Below are 27226 nucleotides of genomic sequence, written 5' to 3'. Positions count from 1 at the left end.
AAAATTACATTTAATATTTAACGAAGGGAAAAGGATTTGTCACAGACTACCATTAAAGTGGTCAACAAATGTCCAGCTCTGGGTTCATGCTAAAAGAACATTGGGTCAACAATGGTTTGAGTGGTTCCACAAGTCAGTCAGGACTGGAAATTGACTGACTGTGTGGGAGAAACAAGAATCTGGTATTGTAATCAAGCTTTTTGGGCAATAAAGAGCCTTTAACATACACACACACACACACACACACACACACGTATTAGTTGCCCAATGTTTAAAGCACTTTGTTCCCTTCCACATACCAATTTCTTGTAACCCTAGTATCAGAAGGTAAAGTAATACATTAAAAAAAAGAAGAAAAAAAATAGCCCAATGTCTGACATAAGAAAAAAATAACAGCCATAACTAGCCATGGTTTTAACAGATTATAACAGAATTGGCTGACAAGAGAGGTGTTACTTCTGGTATGAAACCATCTTGGCTTTTAAACTGTATCCTAGTTCTAACAATAGTTTCGTGGCTCTTCAGTGTGTTGTGAGATTACTGCGGAGCCTTCATTAAAGCAGTACATGAACTAATCATCTCTCAATGGTTACAGCAGGAGTCACAGAAGTTGGTCCTGGAAGGCCGAGGACTTGCAGAACTTACGCCAACCCAAATTAAGACACCTGAACTAGCCAATCAAGGTCTTGCAAGGTAATCTTGAAACTTCCAGGCAGGTGTGTTGAGGCAAGTTGGAGCTAAACTCTGCAGGACATCAGCCCTTAAGGAGCAAATCTGGGGACCCCGAGTTACAGCATGAACAGACATTAGAAGGCAAGTGGTTTCAGTGTAAAGAAAGCAAGAAACAATTTTGTCCACGAACATTAAATGCACTCCTTTTGGTTTGTTGGACAAATGGCAGATTCATTGTTCAGACTAGTCAAACTCCCTGCAAAGGGTCATTTGTTGCAACAAGCATCGAGGCAAAGTTTAAAAGTAGTAATTTAATAATCATGTTTAAAACACTTACAGATTCTCAAAACATAACTTACCATTTAAAACTCTACTCTAATCCAAAAGTCACATTAAAACTAGATAAGAAATTCAAACATTGTCATCTTCTCTGAAGAGACCACGCTTTTTAAGAACAGCCCTATAAAGAGAGGTTCCTCTAGCCTGGATAAAAGTAACAGTCATCTCATTCTTGTTAACCTCCACATGGGCAAAGCCTCCCAAGGTGCCGGCATCACCACTGAAGAACTGGAGGTAGTCTTTAGGAACCTTGTTGCGGTGCCGCATGTCAGGATCCATAAAGTTACCAGCTCCACTGACCACATAACCAATACCAGACTCCTTGATGTACTGAAAACAGCAAAGAGAGAAGTCAAATACAAGATGACCAAACTGAACCTTATTGAAAGGCTTGAAGACCTACTTGTAGATTGTGATCATGGCCACACAGATAAGCAGTAGCCCTGTACTTCTTGAGCAGTGGTCTCAAGTTCTTCAGCAGACAGTCAGTTGGCCCATGCGCGGATATGGACCATACCGGATAATGGCCAGCCACCAGGAGATAATCAGCCTTAGACTTTGCCAAGCGTTCCTGAAGCCACAGCAGCTGTCTGTTGGCCTGAACACCACTTCGGGGTGCCTTGGGCTGCTGGTCAAGGAAGTCATCAGAGTTTCCGCACAGCAACACAGTGTCCAGCATTATGATGGTCAGAGTGCTGTCCGTTTGAGGAATGCGGAAATTCAGCTCATAATAATAGTAGGGGAAGTTCCTTAAAAGATGGAAATAAAGTGTTAAAAAGCTTATCCTTTTTGCAAAAGAAAAGGGCACAGCTGCACTGACGAATCAAGTTGCAAATGAGCTTAACCAGGAAACCAGACCCAATTAGACATGGAGGCCTAGACACATTGGCTAACGTACCATCTCTTTGACTTCTGGCTGTACTCAATTTGTGCAAGGACGTTTCCTACATGGTCGTGATTGCCAGCAATGACGTACCACGGAATATTAAGAGAGTCCTGATTGTAGACATCTTCAAATGTGACCTACAAAGAGAATGAAAAGAGCATGGCCTACATTAGGTGAAGGACTACAATTCGCACTTTTTAGAGGGAGCTCTATGCTGCTCAGTAGCCTCTCACTGAAAACAGAGTGCCCTCTCTCGGCTGTAGACTAATGTTTTCTCTTGGTTATAAATAAATGCGACTTATAGTCCAGTGAGACTTGTATAAGTTTTTTTCCTCATGAAGTATTTTTGGACTGATGTGACTTATAGTCCGAAAAATACGGTGGATAAGGGGAGTCCAAATAGGTTCCTGAAGTGCCAGTGTCCAACAGAATTCAGCTCAGACTCTAAAGACACCTAAACCAGAGTAGTCAAAGGTTTTACAAGACAATCCCGGCGGTCAATTTGGAAGGGCTCATCCTGAGCCCTGGTCCCTTCAAAGGGAGTGTCAAAGGGTGTGGGAGACCAAACAAGGGTTTCTTGAATTGCTCTTCTGCAGCATAATAATCAAGTGCCCCCACAGAGGTGCGGTCATCATGCAAGGACTCAAGGGTCAAATTTTCCATCAAGTTTACCCTTCAAAATCCTACATTCTGAAGGGTCCTTTGAAGTGGCTAGGTTTGAACACTTCAGTTTGGAACAACCCTTTAATATGGCAGCCATGATAGTTTTCACACCGAAGAGCCCTTTTGGAGCACATCAATTTCCAGGAAAGTGTTGGAACTGGTCGTCACTAAAATCTGTAGGATACTGGCCATCCAGGACTAGGACTGGACCCCTAGAGATACACGTTCCAGCAGAGGAACCCTGCCCTAGACTAACCACCCACACATTTTACATTTAATATTTCTGCAAAAGACAGAAGCTACGTTTCCATCACAGGAAAGGGGATCTAAAAGTTCCAGGTTAAAAAAAATAAATAAAAAAAACCCCTCAGAAAGTCCCTGCTAGCGAGGTAGTACTTTTTCAGAGGCCCAGAACTTTTGGTGGTGGGACTTGGGCGCTAAACATGTTGATTGGTCGAGTTCACACAACATTGATTAACCACCATTTATTCGATGAAATATTACCATTATGGTCCCATGAAATGTAGTTTTAAAAGGGATTTCAGGCGAGAATGTTATGGTTTAAAACTCAAATCTGGGGTTTATTTATAAAGACAGCGCCAACTTGGGTTTCGTCAATTTCTGAAACGGACAGCTCCACGCGATCAGCGGGAGCTCAGTGAACATGTATCCGCCAAGAGCGGTCTCACATTGGTTAGTCCTTCTGATATATTCTGCTGGCTCGGAGGTCTCTTTAGTGGTTAAACAATATTATTCGTTCTGGGTAAACCTAACAGGTAATCGTTTGTCTGAATTAAATTTATCCATGTTAATGAAAATAAAGAGGCAATCGATATAACGCTTCGTTCCCTGAACCAATTACATTTCTGCGGCTATTATTTTTATAAAAATGAAGGGAGGCAGTGGTATTTTATACCCCATTTCGTTTTATTGTAAATATACAGTGAGGAAAGTTGCAGCAGCCAAGGCGAGCTGAATGATGTTATAAAGTATGCCGCTATTTTGCAGTTACCTGATTTGCGTCATCAAGGACGAATCGAACTACAAGTCTGAACTACAAATGATGCAAGTCTGAAGTTTGTGTTACATTACTTTTTGTTGAGAAACGCACGCATACTAAACAGACTATTTGCCTAATCTTTACATTACTTAGTTTTTCACCGTTATCACCACAGTCCTAAGTGGGGGTGGTTAATAGTTCCTGGAGAAGAAACACACACAAATAAGTAAATAAAAAAGTAAAGTTCCTGAGAGGATTCTGGCTCTCGTCAACAAAGATACAGCTAGAACCCTGCACTTATGAGATTCAAGGGACCAAACCTGGAATCTAGGGTCATTGACATCAGTGACGCCCTTATAGTAGAAGTTGTCACCAACTGCTAAAATGAAGTCTGCGCCCATCTGAGAAGCAGTTTTGGCCATCATACGAGCAGTGGCCTTCTCTATAGGGGTAATATAGGGAGGGTATGGCAGCCCACCCCAGTCCCCCAAAACCAGGAATCCGATAGAGGACTTGTTACCTGATGAAAGCAAGCAAAGAACAGAGATACAAGCATTCCTGAGATAATGAAGATCCATAAATACTGATAAGATTTTCCAACATCTTACATGCGTCAATGCTAACTCACTTCCTTTAGCTTCCAGATCAATGAATGAGGATTGGTAGCAGAGGACCCCAGGAAGAGCAGTTAAAAACACCAGCATTAGTGCTGACGCCATCTACACAAAAAGAGACAGAAACCACATTAACAACCCACTTCTCTCACAAGCACAAAACTAAAAAAAAAAAGAACTGAAACTACATTGAAGCATCAAATTCAAGATCACGAAACTGGAAAAACACCTACACCAGCAGCTCTGCTCTACAAGGATCCTCTCTCTACACCTCATACCCATCTACAGCATTGGCTCTATCTTTAAATCATTATGATCATCACTAAGCCATGCCTTGATTTCAGTAACAGCTGATTTCTTTTACCTAATTAATCAACTTAACCAATAGAATGGTAGAAACACTGCAGCTGAATTCTGAAAAGTGTGCTAGCATAGTACTCTTACTATTTCTGCCGTATCTGTAGTATGCTAGTATGCATACACCGACATGCGGTACACATACATATACATACACACGATTTCCCAATGATAGTGATAGTTTTAAAATGGCATTTCAATGGTATAATTCGACAGAAAATGAGGAAGTGTAACAAAAATCCCCTGATTAAAATATCTGAAACTGTGGTTATTAAACTGTGACATTATAATTATCTAAAAAACAGATAAAAAGACTCACAATAATTGTGTGGCTTAGTCCTTTAAAGTATCCTTGTGTGTGTGATCGCTTGATCCCTCCTCTGGATACTGTTTCCTCTCATTCACTATATATTAGGTCCCATACATGGATGGGTGTGCATGTGACCAAAGCATGCAGTCGAAGCATGTTCAAAGACCACAGATGCATGTGACGAACTGCATTTGTTTCAACACTCCTGGTAAGACTACCGTCCCACCTTTTTACTTCTCTTCTGTTTTTCTGTTCTGCCTTGGTTTAGATGTCTGTAAAACAACTACAGACTCTAAATGCTGTTAAATCATATCAAATGATAGACATATGAACATTGCAGTCATAAGAAAATCAGGTTTGTGACTTTTAGTTCATGTCAGTGTTGAGGCTTGAGAAAACCGAGAGCATCAGTGTGGTCTGGCACAGACATTCAAATTCATTTTAAAGGTGATCAGTGGGGTTCAGGTTTTGTCCATTGTCAGTCAAGTTACTCCATGTCAGACTCAGTAAATCATTTTTGTATGGATTCTGCTTTGTGCACAGAAGCATTGTCGTGCTGGAATAGAACAGAGCCCTCCACAAAGTTGAAAGCACAGAATTCTCTAAAATGTCATTTCATGTCACAGTATTAAAAACTGTCCAGAATTACTGGAATATCTGAATCTGTTGATTAGAAAGGGCTGAGAAAATATATTGTTCAGTGCATCTAAGTGTTAAAAATAAAAAGTGATTTTCACACTGACTTTTGTATTGTAAAAAGTAACTTTATACTTTATATGTTGTATCATTATACAGTGAAAATATGGAATTCATACTAGAGGAAAATAAAGCACCTTTTATTCAGAGGCCCAAAAAATAAATGCACAATTGTTGCAAAACATAATGCATTACAGTACAACGATGACTGAGAGATGTACACGTAAATGTTTATCAAAAGCCAATGATATTCATAATTTAATATGGAAACTTATGGATAACCAAGTAAAAGTTGCTTTCATCTTGAAATTTTACTAACAATATAAACTTTATTCTGTAAGTTATTCTACAAAGCAAATATTTAACAGCAAAGTCACATGTACAACCTAAAGGGGAACATATTTTGCAATTATACGGAAAGGCATTTACTTAAAAGAAAAGAAAAAGAAAACAATCAGATGACAATGAATGTTTTAGCTTATGTACAAAATGTTTTTCAGCAAAGTTTTAATAATGTTAATAATTTAGAGGCCTCTGCATATTAAATATGAAACTGTGCTTTATAGTCATCATGAGTAATTTCAGTCAAATGAATCAGGAGAGCAATTAAAAATAGAAAAAAATGTTTATTTCTGCAAAGGTCAAAGATATGACATTTAACATCCACCTCAGAAAAGACAAAACCTCTGCACTGGCCTATTTAACAGCAAACATTCTACATTAAAGACGATACCAAGATTAAACATAATAACACAAATCAAACCTATTAAAAATCCAAAGAAGAAACAGCTGAAGTGGTTTCAGAGAAGTAAACATCAAAGTCTGCGTTCATTGTCCACATTCATTAAAAAAAAAAAAAAAAAAAAAGCAGCTAAAAATTTTGTATCAAAACAAGAGGATGATCATAAAAATACCTTTGGGGAAAAAAGTTATATGAGACAATTTCCATTTAAATGACACCAACCATTTAGGCACAAACAGAAAGCAACTTCCATCCTGACGTATTATTTCCTGAAACTAGTGGTGAATCAAAACCATGCTAATTCTGTTACCAAGTGCAATTCAAATGGCAAAATTAACACAAAACAGTATAAAATCTCAAGTTTAAGAGCAAATGTTTCAACTCAGAGGACACTGTAGGCTATAGAATTACAGAAATAACTTCTCAATTGTTTGAATGAGCATTACTAAGCAGGGAGACCGAACGTGTTATGTTTATCTGTATGTGTAGTCTGTGCTATTGGCTGCACTGCTGTAGCCGCCCAGGTTGGGGTAGGCGCTCTGGGTGAAGCTATAGCTCTGATTTGTTGTTCCAGGTGGCCCGAACGTTGCTGTACCAGGTGGTCCGCTGTATGCTATTAAAAAATACGAGAGTTTCAGATAGTTGTGGCTTAAAACAAATTACTAGTGCACAGCATTCAAACTCACCTGCATAATTGAAACCAGGTGGTCCTCCCATTCCCATGCCAGGCCCTTGATATCCGTAGCCGTAGTCTGGTCCAACAAGAGGAGCTTGTTGATTTGTTGTTTTGCTTTGGGTTTGATTCTGATTCTGACCCTGCTCGCCAGGCTTTTTGAACTGGGAATAGGATTGTGTGTACTGATTATAATAGCCAGTCACTGGCGGGGGGACAGCCTGGTAGGTGGCCGTGCTGACTGTGGAGGACGCAGACGGGGCTTTCTGTGGATTCATAGGTGTGCTAGAGCTGGTAACAGACTGGGCTGGGGTCAGTCCAGCAGTAGTGGTGGAGCCTGGAGAGACAAATGTATAGAGATTAAAAGTTAAGATGACATCCACATTATAGGTAACAGAAAAATAGGTAACATGCATTTCTTTTTGGATAGTAGTAAACAAATGTCTTTGTAACCTAGATTTACCTATGCAAATAAACTCTAGTGGAGCTTATCCGCATAGGTATAAACAAAAAAAATCTTTTTGGCTCTATACACCTCCACAATTGATTTAAAACGAAACAAGATGTGCTTGAACTGCAGACTTTCAGCTTTAATTTGAGGGTATTTACATCAAAATCAGGTGAACGGTCTAGGAATTACAACAGTTTGTATATGTGCCTCCCACTTTTTAAGGGACCAAAAGTAATGGGACAGATTAACAATCATAAATTAAACTTTCGCTTTTTAATACTCGGTTGCAAATCCTTCGCAGTCAATTACAGTCTTGAAGTCTGGTACGCATAGACATCACCAGATGCTGGGTCTCATCCCTGGTGATGCTCTGCCAGGCCTCTACTGCAACGGTCTTCAGTTCCTGCTTGTTCTTGGGGCATTTTCCATATATGTAACATAGGTACATTTTCGTGTTTCAAAACGAACATAATAAGTGGCGGAAGTCTCCGCGTTCAGCGCAAATCCCGCCCTACAGCTCGTTCAAAGGCCGGTGACACACTGGCGGCATGGCGTGAGCGTGGCGTTTCTGCTGCGTGTCAGTTGCTTTGCGTTTTCTGTGTCTTTACACACCAGAATATCGTGCCTGACGCAGCGATGGAGCACTGCTGCTACTGTAGGATACAGAGAGAGAGACCGCCGACAGACCAGGATCTTGTCTTCATGACAACAATATCTATACTTCATGTTGAGCATAAATATAAAGCGTACTGATAAAGGACACCGTCAACTGTATTGATGGCAAAATAGACTATGTTTGACAGGTGCAATATGCCAGTGTGTCTCCGGCCTAAGGTTTTCAAAAGGCATCACGTGAGTGTGAATATCACTACAACTAGGAAAAAAACAATTGTAATTCAAATGCAGCTCCCGTCGGCATTTAAACAGACCTTTGCTATTAATTCCGATCGGTCCAACGAAATCTGAGCAGGTCTAAAAACTGAAACGGTTCATGCTACACTTAACACTTTGGAAAAGTTATATATATATTTTAAATATGAGCAGGCCTATAAGCTGGCATTGGTAATGCTACTACACTGTAATCATAGTTATTTATTTATATATTTTATTATATGATATTGGTTTGAGTATTTTATTTAGTGGAGAACTTTGCAGCAGTATTTTATTTCTTATTCTTTTTTATTTTATTATAAATTATATTATTTATTTTATTAAAAACAAATTGTTAAAAAAAAAGTTTATAGTAATAAACAACTTGCAGTTTAATGTTTGCATTTCTTTCCCTCACTGTACCGAACCGTGACTTTAAAACCGAGGTATATACCGAACCGTGATTTTTGCGTACCGTTACTCCCCTATATATATATATATATATATATATATATATATATATAATATAAGAAAAAAGTATCTTATGCTCACCAAGGATTTTTTAAATACACTAAAACAACATTTTAAATAAATATTAGATTTTGAAATGTTCAGTGTGTGTGTGTGTGTGTGTGTATGTGTGTTTTTTTCTGTGATGGCAAAGCTGAAATTTCTATTAGAAAATAGAAATTATTATAAAATGATGATTAAAAAAAAACAACAAAAAAAACGGTTATTGAAAACGGTTATTCAGCTTGATGTCTTTCTTCCAGGACTCTCTGCTAAATATAGTTCAAAAGAACAGCATTTGATTGAAATGGAAACATGATAAATGTAGCATGATAAATGTTTTTGCTCTTTTGACAAGATTCAATTTGAAATCCTTGCTGAAAAGTAGTTATTTAAAAAAAAAAAAAAACAATTAAACCTTAGTATTCAAAATAATATTTTTGCCCTTGAGCACTTTCTTTGAGCATGTCAAAGCATTATTTTCTGCATCGTCAGCATTTAAGGGATAATCAAACCATGGAAATCAAAACGATGCTAAATGAGCTATTTTTTGGAAACTGATAAAGATGCCTTTCATGATGTTAGTTTACCTGCAAACTTGCCTGTGTTGAATCCCCTCCCTCTACCTCTTCCTCTGCCTCGATTGCCTGCGTTGTAAGATACTCCAGCCATACCATAGCCCTAAAGAAAAAAACAACAACATTAAGTCCACAGAACAAATGATATTGAACTTCAGACCAAAGAAGAAAACAAAATTAGAAAAGAAAGATGCCAAGGGACGATCCAGAATCACATGCTGGCTTTACCATAGGAGGGAATTTCTTTTTCTTGAGTGGGTCTGCAGGAGAACCTTCTGGAAAAAGCTGTTCTAATGCTGCAAGTGCTGCGTTGGCTTTGGCTAGTTTCTTATTTGATCCAGAGCCCTGGAATTTCTGCCCATCAACCTCCACCTGTAAGAAAAAAACAAAAAAAGCACATGCGAACAATAAACTAGTATATTTGAAGCGAATACAAGAGTAGGAAAACGGTAGATTTAAACTGCAGCACTGTCTCATGCTTATTCAATGAGGTCACCATTAGAAACAGGATTGAGGACAACACAAAAATCAGTTGATTGTATGACGCAGGTAAAATTTGTACGACTCACTGGAATCTGAAGTGAATGCAAACAAATGGATAATATTTTTATGAAAGGATATTACTGAAACGATTTATTCGTTTGTACCACTGCATCCTCACTAGGTGCCACACTGTATGTCTTCATAAAACATCAGAAAACTAAAAATGAAATGTTCAAAGCAGAAACTGAAAAATGTCATGATGGATTTTTGCCCAGGCCACAGAACAACTCAGAACAATGTTAAAGAACTCCAGCTGAGAGTGATATTGGCATCCCTGTGACGGGGAACATTTGCATAATGAATTTTCATTGTGACATTTAAAGTGCAAGGACACTTAAAGCTCAAAATAAACTAGCTTTAGTCAACACGTCTAACCTCAATGGTGAAGGTCTTGTCGTTGAATCGTCCCTTGACAGAGGTTAGTTCATATTTGAGACTTCTCCGCTTCTCGTTGAGCTCCATGACGGGATTCTTGCCGTGTTTGGTGAGGATGGGGCCACCCTGCAAGATGAAGTGCAACCAATCATGCCAAACCAATTTCCTACAGTCTACAAAGTCATCAAACCCCAAAGCTATTCAAGCAGGATCAATGTTTGGATTCTAACCTCATTGCCATCATCAGAGCCTGTAGGAGTGGTTTCATCTGACCTGGTGACCGCAGGCGCAGCAACAGGCTGGCTCTTAATTTCCTCCGCAGGCTTGGTCTCTGCCGGCAAGGGAACGCCTAATGCTAGCAGAACCTGCGTGTTGAGGACATGGCATAGACAACAACTGAATTTCACACAATGTTTATTTCACACTTATTAAAGACAACAACCCTGGAAAATGTTCCCTGCGTATGTGGCATCTAGAATGCAAAGTTTCTTTCAAAATTAGGACTGTCAGCTGACTCACTTTCTGGGCAACATGAAGCTTGGCGCTGCGTTTGGAGGGACCCGTAGCCTCATAAGTTACCCCATCCACCTCTACAGCCATTGTGAACTGAGGTTCATGTTCAGGCCCAGTCTGTGATGCCAATTTGTAGAGGGTTCCAGGCCGCAGCTGGTTCAGCTTCATCAGGGCATTTGCTGGTTCACGCCTTTCAGCTAGAAGAAAACAGGTTTTATGAAAATACAATATGACTGGCTTTGTATTTAATACATATTTATACATATTTCATATAATACAGGAGACTTGTTATAGCACTTATATATCATTGCTCTTTTGTCGATTTTGATTGCTTCCATTGTCCTCATTTGTAAGTCGCTTTGGATAAAAGCGTCTGCTAAATAAATAAAATGTAATGTAATATTTCAATAGATGATGTATACTTTTTTTTTTTATAATACACAGTGAAAATAAATTAGTGCAGGGTAACATAAAGGTGATGAAAAAACAGTATGAAATTGAGATGCCTACCTTTTCTTGGAAACTTTGGCCTCATTTCAAGATCCCCTGCATCATAAACTTCCCTTGGCCTCTTTCCTGGAATATCAGCTACTGTAGATTAATGAAGTGAAAGAAGAAATGTGGCATGATGATAGGTTAACATGGTTTTCTTTGGTCTTATGAAATAAAACAGAACATAATACTATGTAGAAATATTAGCATTCAAAATGCAAAGGTCTTTATCCAGTCCAACATTCAATTCCTATTCAGTGTTTAGCAACTGGATCAAGCCTAGAAAATGACATTATCAACTACAGCAGTTTTCTTACAGATTATGCAATCCTAATAGCTGTCATTTACTTATAGAAGGTTGAACGATACATGGCCTACTTATTTAATGAGAGGAAAACAGGTTAATCTGCTTTTGAACACTAGAAAAAGTCACTTTGGTACCTCTGTGTTGTAGCAATCTGGCAGCTTTGGAATTGAGGCGGTCCATTCCAAGAACTTTGTACAGCTGCCCAAAAGCTGACAGTCTTAAGGCAAACTAGAGTTGAGAGGAAAACAACAAATTAAATTTCGAATAACTAAATGTTTTTTTTCCCCCCAAGTTACATCAACTGTACTAGACATCTTATCAAGCCTTAGTAATTTACTCTAATGTTGCACTATTTTTTATTTCCAATTTTTTTTTTTTTCTCTCTTCTGTCACTTTTCTTTTTTCAGCTTTGAAATACATAGTCACAATGAACAGTAATTTTATGGAAAGCAGCTTCACAAAATGTTCTTTGTGCTCCACAATGAAAAAGCACCATCATATGGTTTTAGAACAAGACTAAAAAAAAGATGGACAACGCATCTCCACTTCCTTCCATTATAGAACAGGTAAGCCACAACATCTCAGTATCGGCAATGTAATCTTGCGAAAATGACGTCATTTGGAGCCTGAGTCGGTGAATGTGAGGTAGAGCATTTGGAGTCAAAGTCCTGCACACCCAATCACAAGCTCACAATCATAACGCCACACCCCATTTTTATGGCATTAAATAACTATTTAAAGCAAACTTGAACACTTGCACATATATCAGCATGCTAATACCTACCTAAAATGACAGAAAACATGGAAAATGTAAATATTTAGAGTGTCTCACGTCCCATTAGATTACATGTAAAGGGCTTGTTTTAGACTGACAAAACCACACTTGGTTTAGAATGACACTGGGCCAAGTAAATAGTGACCATTTCCATCTGTATGGTTTCTAGACCAATACACTGTCAAATAAAGTCAAACTAAAGTGTAAGATTGCAAGTAACCTGTGCACTCTGGGTAATGTCTTCCCTCTGTTGTGGTGTAAGATGGGCACTAGCATCAGTGTTGTCTCGCTCACAGGGATCAGAAATGCCTGGACCATCTGTCGAGAGGAGTCATGCTCAGTAGATGACTCAAAACACCAAACACAGACCATGCTTTGTTTCAGTCTTTACCCTCCAGTAGTATCCCTGATGCAAGACACTCCAGAACTCTCCGTAACGCCTCTCCAGGTCCCAGCAGCCTCTCGCTGGTAGAAATAGCCTTGTGACAGAGCAGCTCAAGAATCTATATAGAATTAAAGAGATATACACAAAAAAGTGACAAATATTACAAATATTTCTTTAAAAAGACTTGTAAATGTTTAATTGTAAAGATATATGTATTTTCTCTTGCTTTTGAGGTGGACTCACCCATCCTTTGAGAGGGGCCCATGTTGAAACACGGGTACACAAGTCCCGCAAGATCCGAATCACGATGACACATGACTCGAGCCCGGACACTTTAGCCTGTTAACCCAACAAACAGCAAACCCGTCAAGACTTCACCATGCATTTTCAAAGAATTTTAGATGCTTTTTAGAGGACGTTTTGTATGAAGCAGATCAATCTGGCCAAATTATAGGTTCTGACCACTAACGAACAAATTGCAACCTGGGAGAGATACATCTGATATTTAAACTGAAACAGGTTATGCGCAATTCAGTTTAAAGCATTTAAAGACGTTTCAAAATTCAAACAGCCTTAAAAAGCATTTCTCAGAGGAGCTCAATGTGCAAATATGTATTTTCCCCAGGTCAAAGGTCAGATTAAGTTACAAGTCGACTTGTAGACAAATAAAGACGGGATGCAAACCTGGAACCACTTGGCCTGGCGGAGAGACGCCAGAGAAGTCAGGCATTTCTGCCTGTCCAGAGCGTCCGGCGGAGAGCTTTCCGCGCACGGTTCTAGTGACGAATGGAGTAAGAAGACAAGGTACAGTTTGACCAAGGGGGGTTCTGTCATCTGGCCAGGGGGCAGACGCAGTGTTCCCGTGCCCACAAGCAAGAGTAAGAGGGGGAACTGTCCGGGAAGTCATCTAACACAAAAGCTTAGTTTGTCTGAACAGTGATTAATCTTCTTTAAATTACTCTACTTCTATAGACATTTCACCCTCCTCTTCTGTAGGCCAACTGCGCCCCCCCTTCCGAGACAGAGAGTTTCCAGTTGGTCAAAAGTCCAGCGCCCCTAAAATTGACAAACTAGAAGGCTTGGTTGAGAAAGTCAATTTGCAACCACAGGCAACAAAAGCAATACCTTCATTGAAATGAAATAGGTTGTGTACAGGGTAAATACTGCAGCAAAATACAAGTGAAATCTGTTTTAGAAGAACAAAAACAAATGTTACATAAAATTAAGCTAGATGCAATGATCTGAAACAGTAAAAAAACCCAAAAAACTTCTCATTGTACAAAAAAATAAGCACATCGTCGTAAAATACAAGTCTAATTTTTGCTGCAATGCAAACCCTTCGTATCGCTTTAGAGGTGACGTTCGGAAATTTCAATTCTCGCTCAACAGTGAAATGCTGAAAGCACCAAGTATTTGGCTCAGAACTCATTTGATGCAGCAGGACTTTTATTTTCAATCCTCCGAGGTACTGAAGGTCTTTTAGGTCCGAAAATGAAAAAGGGTGAGATCATACCTCCAGATGCCTCTTTTTCAACCTGCTCCCTGACCACAGGTGAGCTCAGATGGATGCTCAGTTTCAGACTGGGCTCCGTTGGGCTGGTAACAATAATAGCAGCATCTTGGATAGATGGGGTGATGACGTACTTCTCCTCAGTAACATCCTTTCATTAAGAAAAGCAAGAGAAGAAACTGCATGTCAGTTTAATTTTTCATTAATACTGGTTAGTAAATAATGACCTGTCTTGCATGGAATCTGCACCCACCCAAAAACTCAAGAGGACACAAATGGTTCTATACATATAGTAGCATTCAAAATTTTGGGTTGGTAAATTTTTTTTAAAGAAGTTTCTCACCAAGGCTGCATTTAATTGATACATTACACAGTAATGCAATTTACTTCTGTTATGATGGCAAAGCTGAATTTCTATCCCTTACAGCCTCATTGTAATTTCTGTCAAAAATGTAATATTGCACTACCCTGACAAAGGTCTATTAGCCTAGGTTTCAGTGTCAAATAATCCCTCGAATCATTCCAATATGCTGATTTGGCACACAAATGTCTTAATGCTATCAGTATTGAAACTTGTAATTCCAGTTGTGCTACATTTGTTGATGAACAAAGTTCAAAACATTTGAAATATACATTTTGCAATATTATAAATGTCATAATGTCTCTGGATTAATTTAAATGAATCCTTGCTTGAAAAAAAGAAAAAAAAAACTTACTGACCTCAACTTTTTAGTACTCTATTTGTTAATAGAAACATTAGCCAATTTTATAGTATAAACGCTATAGTGTTCTAATTTATCTTGAACATTTTAATACTTTAGAATACGTTCTACATAACAATGCCTGCTTCGTACGTGTAGCAAAACAACCCAGCTGTTTGCATTTGCCTAAATTGATGTTTCATGCATGAAGCCCAATCAATGAGAAAAGCAAGTATCAAAATTAGGCATGCACTAAAATGAAAATTCTTGGCCGAAGCCGAACAAAAAGAATCACTGGGCCGAAGGCCAAATATGGTTATTTACATTTTTCTCCATATACTTTGCCCATTTTCTTTCACCACTGCATAAATTAAATATGCAGAATCTACCTTTTACAGTTAATAAGTTGGTAAAATAATATTTTTGGCTATTTTTGAGACCCCCTTCTTGAATCAGTTTTATTTTTACTGTACAAATAAATGCAGCCTTGCTTGTTTGAATACATGCAATCAATGCATAATACTGCGTATATTAGAAAACACACCATTCTGAAGTTTATTTAGTAATCGTTTGAGTCCATTAACCAGCAACAACCACTCCTTCCTCTTCTCATCAGAGACATGAGATGCAGTGCTAAAACAGTCTCTCGTTGTTGATGCTTTGTACTGATTGTTGCATCTTTTTTTGGACAGTTTTAAATGCCTCCACACTGCTGATATGTTTGCTGCATTAGTGCAAGCACCTATTTGATCATGCCACATCATTGTTCGGTACAATTTATTCAGTCTTTTCGCTTATTTGGTTAATTTCGTTTGCAGAACATTCGGTGCATCCCTAATCAAAACTTTTTATAATCATACAAGTTAATAATAAAAAAGGGTGAGAAAAAACCTTTATGAATTCTGAGAGTTTTCCAGAGATCAGCCTGAGCAGAGAACTGGTAGGCACATCCCTGGAGAGCAGCACCAACTCTAACTCCAACTCATCTTTCAGCAGGAGTCCTTTAGCCACCAGGCCCACTCTCAAAACACCACGCAGTTTACTTTGAGATGAACCACTGCAGAGAGAACAGCACAGACTCTGAGCATGAGGTTATACTTCCACCGAAACTGGAATATAAATTACCCAGTGACTGCTTAAAAACGAAATGCTCAGTTTTAAAAATCTAAATCCATTAGTGCAGTCGACTTCTCTGTCTAATACCCATACCTTACAGCATCAACTGCACTACTCTCCTTCTCATTTAGCCATTCAGAGACAGACTTCAGGGCATGCTCCACATTGGACACCATGCTCTGCACTGCATCCAGCTGTTCTGCTGATGGGTACACAGTTGTGTGCTTGGCCTTTACATAGCGATCTTCATTCACAAATGTTCGCTGAGGCGGTGGCCTCATTGGCGGAAGCTGTAAAGTAAAAGAGTTGAATTGATTACACCTGATTCAAAACATTGCCTGTGCAGTTTACACTTCCTCTTTCCATGTGTTCCTATCACGCTCTTGTTATTTTATGCAAACAATGATGGGTACAAATATATAAGCAGTTTAATCTTTAAAAAAAACAACAACATGAGAACTAGTCTCCCAGAGAGAGAGAGGGAGAACAAGAACAAATTTGCATTATAAATGTAATATACATCAGAGTAACATACGTCCTCTGGGTGCAGAGTCTCCTCTTCCCACTTCCTGTACTCAACGACGTATTGGTTGTACTGCCTGAGGTCTTCTTCATAACACAAGCAGTCATACCAATAACGCAACTCGTCATACCTGCAGCAACAATTTCGTTTCATTACATCTTTATATACCAGACAGATACCCAAACCAGGGACCGTGGGCCAAAGTTGGCCTTCAATGACTTTTGATTTGGCCCACAATATACATATTACAATAGGAGAGGGAAGATGGGGTGGGGGGGGGGTGCCATTAAAGCATATATTCCTTTTAGATTTAAAAAAAAAAAAATCTTAAATTCAACTGAAATGTAAAACATGAAATTTGATAAAATAATTATTAACAATAAAAAAATATTGTGCTGGGCAATGAGTAATCGCATCCAAAAGTTTTTGTTTATATAATATATGCCTATATATATAAATATACACACATACATAAATATATACACACACACACACACACACACACACACACACACACATATATATATATATATATACACACACATACACAGACACACATACAGTGTATATTTAGAAAATATTTACATGTATTAACGTGTGTGTGTGTATATATATATATATATATATATATATATATATATATATATATATATATAATAAATAAACCACATCATCATATTTTTTCTTAAATATATACATGCATGTGTGTAATTATAAATACAGACAATAAATTTATAGATTACACATTAAGTACACAAAAACATTTATTTTGGATGCAATTATTCATGTTAGCAAAGCAATTTTTTTTATTGTAATGTACAGTAATATAGTTGGATATAATGCAACATTTACTTTTTGTCTATTCCCCGCAACTTATCCAACACATGACAGAAAGTCATCAAAAGTAAAGTTACTGTATTTAAATTAACTTTTAATAATTAAATAAGACATTTATCCATGAAACTTGGGTAAAGAAATGTATAATATTACCAGAATAAAAATATTTCTAGCCTCTTTCTCCCCAATTCACTATAATAATAAAAATAATTGTATATAAAAAATAATAAAAATAAGGATTTTGATATTTTTCCAAGCCTTAAAATCACACTTATAGCATTTTCTTCGTGGCCATGGGAGACCTGTTTAGAGCATTCCCAGCGTATTTTTTGAAGTCAGAGGTGTTTTACCGGTCGTAGTCCTGCGGGTGGAGGCGGTGACCCTCCTGCAGGAGAGTATCCCAGTACAGCAGCTCCTCGTAGGCCTGCTGCTCGTCCCAGGCAGGTGGAGGTCGAGGAGGAACAAGTCCTTCTCTCCGCCTCGGAAAAATCCCCATTTGAGCCATTTTCTTCAAACGATCACCTGTAACATACGCAAGTCGCACAACGTTCACAGTAACTAAAGGATTCAAACAGAAACACTCGTGGTGTTATCAAGTTAACAAGCCAAATAATGGTTCCTGGCATATTTCTTATTGAATCTGAAACTTCATAAAGCTGCAAAAAGGAACACTTTTTTTTTTAAATAAAGCATCTATCGCGTCTGTACAAAACACCCGATATTGGCGAAGCACGCTAGCACGCGTCATTTGAATAACCGATTTACGTTACGCGAAAAAAACGATTCATGTTTACCGGCCGAGCTGCTAGCACAATTAAAATGTGCAGACGTCTTTAAGATCGCGTGTCCATGTATTTGTTTACATAGCTAAATGTGTAGCTCACCATTCACGCAGTTTACTCAATGGATGAAAGCGTAAAAAGCTCCACTTCCGGGCCACGCACTGACCCCGCCGCGCATGCGCACTCAAATTTCGCCTCGCGTAGCGGAGTAGCGGAGACAAGAGGAGCTCCATTTGACATTTTTTTTTTACACCTTGTAAAAAGAATTCATAGACGCTTTGCAGGAACAATTTATTTAAAATTTCTGTTATGTAGTGCATTTTCATGTTTATTATTTTTTATGTTTTGTTTGAGCTGGGCTGTCACCATAGACTGTATAAAAACAGGTTGCCACATTATTATTCAAAAATGTCAATTACAATTAATATACAATGTTCTGGTAGGCTATGATATTCTTTTTATTTTTTTTTTGCAGTTTTGAACTGGTTGAAAAGCTTGTAGCCTATTAAACTATTTAATGACAGCTTACCTCTACAGTAACTTCACAGTACTGACAGTTACATTACAGTACTGGGTATCATTATTCTGGCTTTTGGAATATTGTTTCTTTATAAGTTAGAGCTTGGTTTATTGAATTTCATGCATCAAATTTGGCAGAAACAGAAATGAAATTCAAATACAATAAGCTTGTTTTGTTTTATTATGATGCTTTTCAGTATAAAATAACAACATTAGAAGCCTCCAGAAAATTGGAGGGATAACACAATGAATAAATTATACAATAATATGAATTATTATTCACATGAGCATTTTTGCACAGTAACATATATGCAAGACAAATGTAAAGGACAACTTTCTTCCCCTTCTGTGAGGGAAATAATCACATAAAATCCACATAAAATATGAGTTTACCTCACAGGTAATATTGTTGATGATCATGCTGTACAAAGTCTGATTAGGTGAACGTTTCAGTAAAACAAAGATTGAAATATCTTTTGTGCCTCTTGTTACAGTCATGTCGGTTTTCATGCTCAGGGAGCTCATCATGGGGAATAACTATAGGGACACATGAAAACACTGTCCCAGATCTAAAGCTACAACACTGGCCGAATTAATGCTTCAGTTACTAACACCAGTGTATTTTCTGTATTTAGGGCTCAAGAGAGCAAAGAGTTAATTGCTGTGCTCTGAAAGTTTCCAGCCAAATCCTTATTATTAGTGTTTTACAGGGAGTAATAGGAATGTCCATCTCATGCTTTATTTATCTTTGTGCAAATTTGCTAAAATAAATACATTCTTCATATAGAGAGTGCAGTCATGCTGTAATTAAGGTGCCCAGTGAGATCCTCGGGGTTAGAGCTGACTGATACTACGTAGAGCTCCTGTTGTCATTGATGCCCACTCAGATTCAGATTCTACTGACAGGATTCTTCTCAGAGCTGGGGAAGGAATGGATCTCCCAGCAGCGAAAAGTGCTTTCTTTAAAGTCTGTTGGGCGTTTGGTAATGAAGTAAATCTTTTGGAGGACGGAACGACGAAGAAGAATATAGACCCATGGGTCCAGTATCTGGTTCCAGGATGCTATCCGCACCCCCATGATCATTAGGGTCTTATAAGTGGCAAGGTCATTTCCGATAGAGCCCTCATATGACTGTTTCACTGTAATTAGGCCAACAATCTAAAGTTGAGAGACAAAGACAAAACACCATAAGGATTACGACAAAATATCCAGGTCTAAGAAATCCATAGTCCAGTCTGTAAAAATATTAGGTGCTATCTACTTATACTATTCCATGTCATTTTGTTATGAACTGTGACCAAAAAAAGCTTTTAATACCTTAAAACTACAAGTAATAACAATACAATTTAGACACTGAAAGCTGTTTCTGCCTCAGAGAGAAAGAGAAAATATAATTAATCATGAAATAAATTTAAAAATAAGAAATATAAAATAAATATAAAATCACAATGTGGCTTATAAAGTCGCAGCTTATATATAAAATTGCAATTAGCTTTGTAGTTTTGAGTACTCTGTGGCATAAATGGGCTTCTATTTATATTTTTAAACTTTTTATTTATATGGAGTACCGCATTGTCCACAGATTCAATCCTTCATCTGTAACAGAGAAAAAAAAAGTTTTCAGGTTTCTGCCCTGTAAAGTTGCACTTGACCAGGTTCCCATTTTTACCCAGTGCACCCTTTTTCTTTTTTTTTTTTTCCACTGAGGCAGATTTTTGGTGATTTTTGGTTTCGTCCTGTTACACCTCAAAGGTGCTCAAGTTATTGGAAATGCACAAAATTGGTCACAGAAAGAATTAATTTGTTGCTATTTGAAATGCTTTCATTTCTTCTTGTTTTAAGCACGTTTGCATGGCAGAAAAAGCACTTTGTTGCCAAAGTCTTGTCATATTTTTTTAAGGAATATCTGGGCAACAATTTCAAAGACTGTCAACATACTCTCAACACTCTGAGTGAAAATGTGGTCAATTACTCAATAAATTTGTCTAAAAACTTGTCTACTAAAGATCTATTTCCTATAAAGTCTTTAGTTTATATACATCTATGTTCCTATAGGCACATGTGACGTATTTCAATTGACTGTACCTATAATTAATATTTTTGTGCTTGGTTTTAACTGATTTTAACTACAGTGTGTTATTTTAGTGAACGTTTTGTACTTATTTCTCTCAAGACAGTTTTCATGTTTGTAGTAGTTTTATGGTTTCAATATTATGCCAATATATAAAGGGCATAATTTATGATGGGGCTACTAAACCCACTGCTCATACTCACCAGAAGAGGGCTCCAGCAGATACAAGATGTGACCATTATGCCTACAAGTTGCACCACCATCTCAATATCATGGGATCTAGCTGATCGACGGTTACAGGGTTTCTTTCGTACCCTCGCTAAAACTAGCGTCAGTCCACTTATGGTGTTACACACCAAAGCAACAGCAAGGGATGCCAACCCCAGTCCTGAGAACAACATAACAAAGGCCACGTCTGCCTTCTCTGTGTCCTCCAGCACTTTAATGAAACACCAGGTGCCAGGATACTGGTATGTATATGAACCCAGCTGAAAGCAGGGCAGAAGAGCAATGCAAAGAGCTGCTAACCAGATGACAGAAAGTGAGAGCTTAGTCCTTGTGGTCGTAACCAGCGAAGCATGGAGCAGTGGCTTTGTCACCCCTAAACACCTCTCAGCTGCCATGGCACAACCAAGAAAGAGCGGACACAGTCCAAAAAACACCATGCTGCCTCCTAGAAACTGACATAATGGGTCCGCCCGGTTGTATTCTTCAGAGGGGACACCTCCAGAAAGATACAGCCTCATAACTATTGAACCAGGTATGACATGCCCCACAAAGTCCGTGGCCACCAAAGAGCTGGCGAACAGGAGAAATGCTTTGGATCGTCGACGTAGGCGGGCATATGCGTTTGCCAGGATGAATAATGCCACAATATTAGACAGGATCCCCAGGGTCATCGAGAGCATCGCAGCTATAGGGCCGCTCAGGATCGGTCTCTCCGAGGTGACATTCTCGGAGTCTGCAAGTGATGGAGAGGTCGGCTGTCCTTCCCATTGACTGTCATTGGAAAATGGGCTGAGTGGCGCAGCGCCTGATGAATTGCAGTGATGCATGGCTAACTCAGAGGAGTGTTTAGCTGCGGGGCTCCCATCTTCATGTAGAGCTGCTGACAGGATGGAGAAATATGTCTTAGAACAGATCATTTGAAAGACACCAAAAAAATCTAAAAGTAGTGTAGTCATTAAGTGCACGTTAAAGGTAAAGCTTTCTCTTTTTTTGCTTACTGAATACTTTTGATCAAATATAAAAATACAGAGCATATATATATATATATATATATATATATATATAATTATAATTACTGGTGTGAATGTCACATCACATAGCATGTTTAATGTAGTGAGTCCCATCTATTAATACATTTTGACATAAACACTGTAATTTTGCACTTCTGAACCAATTTCTTATGTAATATGTTTTGTCACGCCAATCAATTAATGTGTCAAGAAAGAGATAACTTTCAGTAAATACATTTCTTTTTCAGATCATCCACATACAGTTAATCCACATACAGTTAAAAGTAAAGTAGCTATATGTGCAGTACTATAATGCAGCAAAAATGTTTGTATGGTTTTACAGAAAAATACTAAAATGTATCCTCCTCTCTTGTGTTACATTTTCTGTTTTATGGACAGGAAAAAATATTTTTTAAAGATTATTGTAGTACATTTGCCAAGAAGATACTAGGTCTTTCTGCTTCTGCTTTTTAAGTGTAAAGTAGTCATCATGTAGCTTTTCTATACCACGGTGGTGTTCAGTATTTTCAGGCAAAATAAAGCTGATTTTAAGCCAAGTCTAAATCAATAAATTAACATTATATCACTTAATGAAATACATTGTTATAAGTTGTAAAATATAGGCACAATTATGCAATCCTGTAATTATTATAGTTTTTTTTTAATGGTGAATTTCTGAAACCATGGCTGGCTAATTTTACTAAAAAATTTATTGAGATATTTTTATTTCATTGACCATTTTAAAAAGCACCCCCACCCAGACTTCCTGTACAAACAGGAAATATCATGATCCTAAGAAATTAAAACATACAAACATGAGCAACTATTTCAGATTTTGTTTCAGAATGATAAATGACATTTATATATCTGTTTACCACACAATCATATTGTCATCTAAAACAAGAAAAGAAAAAAAAAGGTATATTCAGTGCCACGTCAAACATTACAGCTGAGAGAAACATGTTCTGACAGAGGCTACTGACAGCCACAAATCGTTTTTAAACATTCCTCAAGGTTCATTTGCCTGCATTTGATGCTACAGTGACTCATTTTATAGTGAGTCATTTAGTTGGTTGCACTGATGCATTTAAAAACACTGATTCGGAAAAGATATAAATTGCATGTTACAACAAAGTTGGGTTTCTTTGACACAGCATCTACTTACAACTCAGTAAAGACCAATACAACTGCTTACCTTCATTAACGAATATCCATTGGGATTAAAGCATCATGTCAAAAAAAAAAAAAAAAACTTTTTAATGTTATAATCTGTAAACAAAAGAAAAAAAATCGTAAACAAAAGTAAATGTTACTTTTAACTGAAGAAAAAAAATTAATTAGTTAAAAATGAAATTATGTATTTAAACTGGTGAATGTACAAGAAAAATTGTGCATCGTCATATCCATATACTCCATACGAGCGCCTGGTCATCTTTCCTAAAAGAAAAAGGTAATGCAGGTTCGGCTAGGTTTAAAAAAAAAATAGCCCATAATAGGATAACAAGTAGTTTTAAATGACGAAATGCAGATGAATAGATTCGTAGTTTCACGGCAGCACATTCCACCGGCGGACGCGCGCGCTCAGAGCTACCGCTTCAGTACAGTGTGTTTCTGACGGAAACATGCGGGCGACTATATAACCCCTCCCTGATGAAGCTCTCTGCTCTTAGGTGAGTGTGAATCACTCTTACCACCGGCTCGAGAGCTGCATTTCTCTGATACAAAGATGGTGCTTTTATTAAAGGAAAAAAGCGTATTAACCAAGCCACTATATTACAAGCACGTCCTGATTTTGCCAAGTCCGATGTGTTCCTAGGTCAACATATTTTGTTGACCCTGGAACAACATTTTACTCCAAAAATATATTCTTAACCATATCCCTACACCTAAACCTAACCTTAACCATGAGTAATCCCTAAAATCAGAGGAAATGATAGATGAATGACACAAGATGAATGATGTACAAGCACCAAACACTGATTTAAAGCATAAACTTCACAAAATCTATAAACTGGTTCTTCAAATCTGATTGGTTAATCACAATGTTGTTCCAGGGTCAACAACGATGTTGTCCCAGGAACATGTCTCACTTGGTAAAATCAGGTTAGGCATATAACAAGCTAACTGGGCAACTGCACACAGTAAGTTTAGGCTAATGACAGGTATTCATGCATTAAATACTAAATTACTTATTCTTATGATAAAGACAGATATGTCTACCTGATTCAGTATTTGAGATTTCGTTTTTCCCTGCCCTCTTAGCTCTGACCTTGAACATACTGTCGAATGTTCCACTAAACCAGATTCTTGTAGATTGAAGACAGGTGTCTGTGTTTGCTTAATTTTTTTCCACCTGGCAAACTAGAGTGGCTCCACACTTGTGGTTTGGATTCAGACTAACAGCAATATTTTTACATGGTGATATTAAAGAAGGCAAGAGAAAAACTTGATGTTGACCGCAGCGGTGACATGAGTGTTTAAAGCGACGATTTCTTCTCAAAGACTGAACAGCTTATGTATTTATTGACTGGATTTTATTATATGCATTGAATTGCTTTAAGACATATGGTTTAATTAGGTCTAAATGAAAACTCTCTATGACATGCACAGGGATTGTAATGTGAAGTAAAAGGGAAAGTTCAGTTCTTGCTTAATTACAATATATTTTTAGTGCATTCTGTCCTAAACTAAAATTTGAGTATTATTCTCTGTCGCTATAGTTGCGTAAAGAAGTGACCACAGTTAAACCACATAACAATTAAACAAGATTTGGACTTATCAGTTCAACAATGTTCTCAGAAGTCAGAACAAGGATATTAGTTGATAAATAAGAGGTTGGTGCAAGTTGTCACATGCGTTTTAATTGTAACAATGTCAATAATTGTTTTGTGCTGCATAATCATTGTACAGTACAATGATGTTGCTGTCAAAAAAAAAGTTCCATGACCATGAACTTTATTTATTGGAACAACAGAAAAAACAAACAAAAAAAACACATGGACACACACACAAAAACTTTCAAAATAATTGGAAATCCCAGAACTAACCCCATATTCCTTGAATACCATTCAATTTATGTAAAATGGCTAAACTGAGTGTATAATGAAGTGACTGAGGTGGATACATTTGCCTCAGATAAGGAAAAAAATACAATCAATTGAAATGAAAATAGTGGTTTCAAGTAAAATTGTTTTTAATCTTCTCTTTCAAGTAAGAGGACACTGGATAGCAGAAAATATTTACAGCGCAAAGACTCAATCGTGCTTGGAACTGATTGATGTCAAAATGGAGAATAGTGCCCACATCAGCCACATCAACAAGTCAGAGAAGTTTTGAACCACCAAGGTCTCTCATTATGTCATCAGACAGAGGTTTATTCTGAGAAGATCATTATTAGTCTATTGACACTGGAACCTTAACATGGACAGATGAAGTGTGTCATTTTTGTCTTTGTCATTTCAAAGATGTTAAATGTTAAATTTGACTTCCGTTTATTAGTCACTAAAACAAACGCATCACAACACATAATAGCCTTTATTTAATAATAATTAGCATTTTTAACATTTGTCATACAGACCAAACATGCAGGGTTAATGTCCAACATTATCGAAACTTGAATAAAAATAATTTTTGTTATCATTTATTTTATATATTTATAAAATATATTATAATATATTTATAAAATGTCCAAGCTGCTCTTCTCCATACAATTAAAGTAAATGTCGACGGAAGCTTCACTTTTGGGTGAACTACTATTTAATGAGTTTTTATTATTATTAAGTTTTGAATTCTTGTTGACCAAGGCATAAAAGCAAGATTATCTTTAACATGGTCAGCTTGCTGAGAATGAATAATCTTTGATAAAGTTTGACTCTAATAAAGTTCGACTGTGGAATGAGGGTGTAGGCCAAATGGTAAGATAATTTCTTAATAATAAACATGACAGAATTGCAGCCTGAAATGAAAATATTTAGCAAAACTTTGAGACGGGACCGAGAGCAGGTTTGGTTTAGATCCCCAGAGCAATCAAAGGGCACAAGTCAGGAGAAGACAGTGGCTCGCAATTTTCCAAAGAGGTGGAACATTATTCGCTACTTGCCAGACATTACAAATCAACCCAGATGCATATTTTTTCCCTCTGGCACAAGGAATAAAAACAGGTATTTATCCTGGCATGAATACGGCCATGCTGATCCAGAAGTGGATCTCTGTGGATAGGAATGTGAACTCTGTTGATCAGCGGGCAGTTATTCTTAACCGTTCTCAAGCAGCAGTTAGAAGCTTTATGTAGTAGTCTGCATTGTAATAGGCTCATTTTGTTTTGCTACATTCTGCTTTCGGGTTTTCGCTGATTGCTCATTTGTTTGCTCTAAATCAAGAAATTTTGGACAGGATCCTATTGGAGCTGAAACAAAACGCAAGGAATGAGCTGTGGGTGGAAACACTGCAGACACAGACTCTACAGGTTCTGTTTTTGTTCCCTCGTTTCAATAAAGCGCTCAAGCATCTTAGTAATATGATTGCTGAAAGGGAAGAGTCTTCCACTGATTTGTTTCGTTGACATTCACAGTAAGGAAAACAAGTAAAGCTATTTCCTTAAACAATTAGCAAAGCGTTCACAGATGAGGGCACATAGTAAGTGTCTTCTCTACGAGGCAGATGTGGAAGAAACCTAGGTGCCAGATGGATTCCTGGAATCTGGCATTTATTGCAAGATTGACAAATCCAGCTGTTCGGTGATGGCACACTGGGTGTCTGAATCATATCTTCACGATTGTGCCATCATTTCAATAATGTCCTAGAAACGATACAAATCAAAAAAGAATACATAATGGCTCTAAAAGTACTAGAAATAAATATGCGTTTCTGTCAAGTCAATCCTTCAAATGTTTCAAGACTAAAGCCGGAATCACACAAAATAACTATCAATTCTGTGTAAATAGGTCAGGAAGTTTGCTCTAAATAATTCCTGCTCTTAACCTTCATCCTCTGTATGGCCACGGGCTGAATCTTCGGTTTGAAAGCGAGAGACATGCAAAACCCCACCATTTGTTCTGCAGCCCAAAATTCCACCCAGCCATGAATCTTTCACAAATCAAATGTGGTTCACCACATTCACATAAAAATGTCAAGGTTTTGAAAATGCTCCCCCTCTTCTAATGCCTGGCCCACCAAAC

General features: G+C 37.7%; 3 protein-coding genes across 7 annotated transcripts; all 3 read right to left on the bottom strand.

Annotated features, from left to right (window-relative positions):
* Positions 1 to 968: 968 nt before the first annotated feature.
* Positions 969 to 4977, bottom strand: LOC127959143 (tartrate-resistant acid phosphatase type 5). 3 transcript variants are annotated; one of them, XM_052558146.1, is made up of 6 exons: positions 4851 to 4977; positions 4189 to 4279; positions 3881 to 4080; positions 1910 to 2034; positions 1415 to 1760; positions 969 to 1341 (listed from the first exon to the last, which is right to left on the bottom strand). In XM_052558146.1, exons 2-6 carry the CDS (start codon positions 4277 to 4279, stop codon positions 1084 to 1086), a joined length of 1020 nt encoding a protein of 339 aa, XP_052414106.1. In that variant the 5' UTR covers positions 4851 to 4977; the 3' UTR covers positions 969 to 1083. The 3 variants fall into 3 exon arrangements, with proteins under 3 accessions (XP_052414106.1, XP_052414105.1, XP_052414107.1); XM_052558145.1 differs by lacking the exon at positions 4851 to 4977 and adding an exon at positions 4408 to 4472; XM_052558147.1 differs by lacking the exon at positions 4851 to 4977 and adding an exon at positions 4408 to 4444 and having other exon boundaries at positions 4169 to 4279.
* A 1166-nt stretch (positions 4978 to 6143) lies between these two features.
* ilf3a (interleukin enhancer binding factor 3a) lies at positions 6144 to 18458 on the bottom strand. Of its 2 annotated transcripts, none has more exons than XM_052559282.1 (19): positions 18323 to 18458; positions 17789 to 17960; positions 16614 to 16731; positions 16172 to 16368; positions 15854 to 16019; positions 14265 to 14412; positions 13436 to 13527; positions 12995 to 13090; positions 12758 to 12869; positions 12587 to 12684; positions 11726 to 11819; positions 11303 to 11383; positions 10799 to 10989; positions 10510 to 10644; positions 10280 to 10405; positions 9590 to 9733; positions 9374 to 9464; positions 6966 to 7289; positions 6144 to 6892 (listed from the first exon to the last, which is right to left on the bottom strand). In XM_052559282.1, the coding sequence occupies exons 2-19, from the start codon at positions 17941 to 17943 to the stop codon at positions 6753 to 6755; spliced, it is 2508 nt and encodes an 835-aa protein (XP_052415242.1). In that variant the 5' UTR covers positions 17944 to 17960; positions 18323 to 18458; the 3' UTR covers positions 6144 to 6752. The 2 variants fall into 2 exon arrangements, with proteins under 2 accessions (XP_052415242.1, XP_052415243.1); XM_052559283.1 differs by having other exon boundaries at positions 18233 to 18384.
* Positions 18459 to 18910: 452 nt separating this feature from the next.
* On the bottom strand, positions 18911 to 24307 carry ptger1a (prostaglandin E receptor 1a (subtype EP1)). 2 transcript variants are annotated; one of them, XM_052558395.1, is made up of 3 exons: positions 24270 to 24307; positions 21015 to 21916; positions 18911 to 19898 (listed from the first exon to the last, which is right to left on the bottom strand). In XM_052558395.1, exons 2-3 carry the CDS (start codon positions 21864 to 21866, stop codon positions 19629 to 19631), a joined length of 1122 nt encoding a protein of 373 aa, XP_052414355.1. In that variant the 5' UTR covers positions 21867 to 21916; positions 24270 to 24307; the 3' UTR covers positions 18911 to 19628. The 2 variants fall into 2 exon arrangements, with proteins under 2 accessions (XP_052414355.1, XP_052414354.1); XM_052558394.1 differs by lacking the exon at positions 24270 to 24307 and adding an exon at positions 23245 to 23642.
* Positions 24308 to 27226: the final 2919 nt, after the last annotated feature.

This window comes from Carassius gibelio, chromosome B6, assembly GCF_023724105.1.
Source record: "Carassius gibelio isolate Cgi1373 ecotype wild population from Czech Republic chromosome B6, carGib1.2-hapl.c, whole genome shotgun sequence".
In the NCBI taxonomy this organism is placed as follows: domain Eukaryota; kingdom Metazoa; phylum Chordata; class Actinopteri; order Cypriniformes; family Cyprinidae; genus Carassius; species Carassius gibelio.
Note: the sequence above shows the minus strand (reverse complement) of the source record. Positions and strands in the feature narration are given on the sequence as shown.

Excerpts from the sequence above, each read along its gene's own strand:
- LOC127959143 (XM_052558146.1), bottom strand. The coding sequence starts at position 4,279 with ATGGCGTCAGCACTAATGCTGGTGTTTTTAACTGCTCTTCCTGGGGTC. Across the intron at positions 2,035-3,880 it reads TCAATGACCCTAGATTCCAG|GTCACATTTGAAGATGTCTA; the intron begins GTTTGGTCCCTT and ends TTCTCTTTGTAG. Across the intron at positions 1,761-1,909 it reads AGCCAGAAGTCAAAGAGATG|GAACTTCCCCTACTATTATT; the intron begins GTACGTTAGCCA and ends CCATCTTTTAAG.
- ilf3a (XM_052559282.1), bottom strand. The coding sequence starts at position 17,943 with ATGGCTCAAATGGGGATTTTTCCGAGGCGGAGAGAAGGACTTGTTCCT. Across the intron at positions 9,465-9,589 it reads AAAAGAAATTCCCTCCTATG|GGCTATGGTATGGCTGGAGT; the intron begins GTAAAGCCAGCA and ends TTTTTTCTTTAG. Across the intron at positions 7,290-9,373 it reads CAACACAGGCAAGTTTGCAG|GCTCCACCACTACTGCTGGA; the intron begins GTAAACTAACAT and ends TTGTCTCTCCAG.
- ptger1a (XM_052558395.1), bottom strand. The coding sequence starts at position 21,866 with ATGCATCACTGCAATTCATCAGGCGCTGCGCCACTCAGCCCATTTTCC. Across the intron at positions 19,899-21,014 it reads TCTGCTGGAGCCCTCTTCTG|ATTGTTGGCCTAATTACAGT; the intron begins GTGAGTATGAGC and ends TCTCAACTTTAG.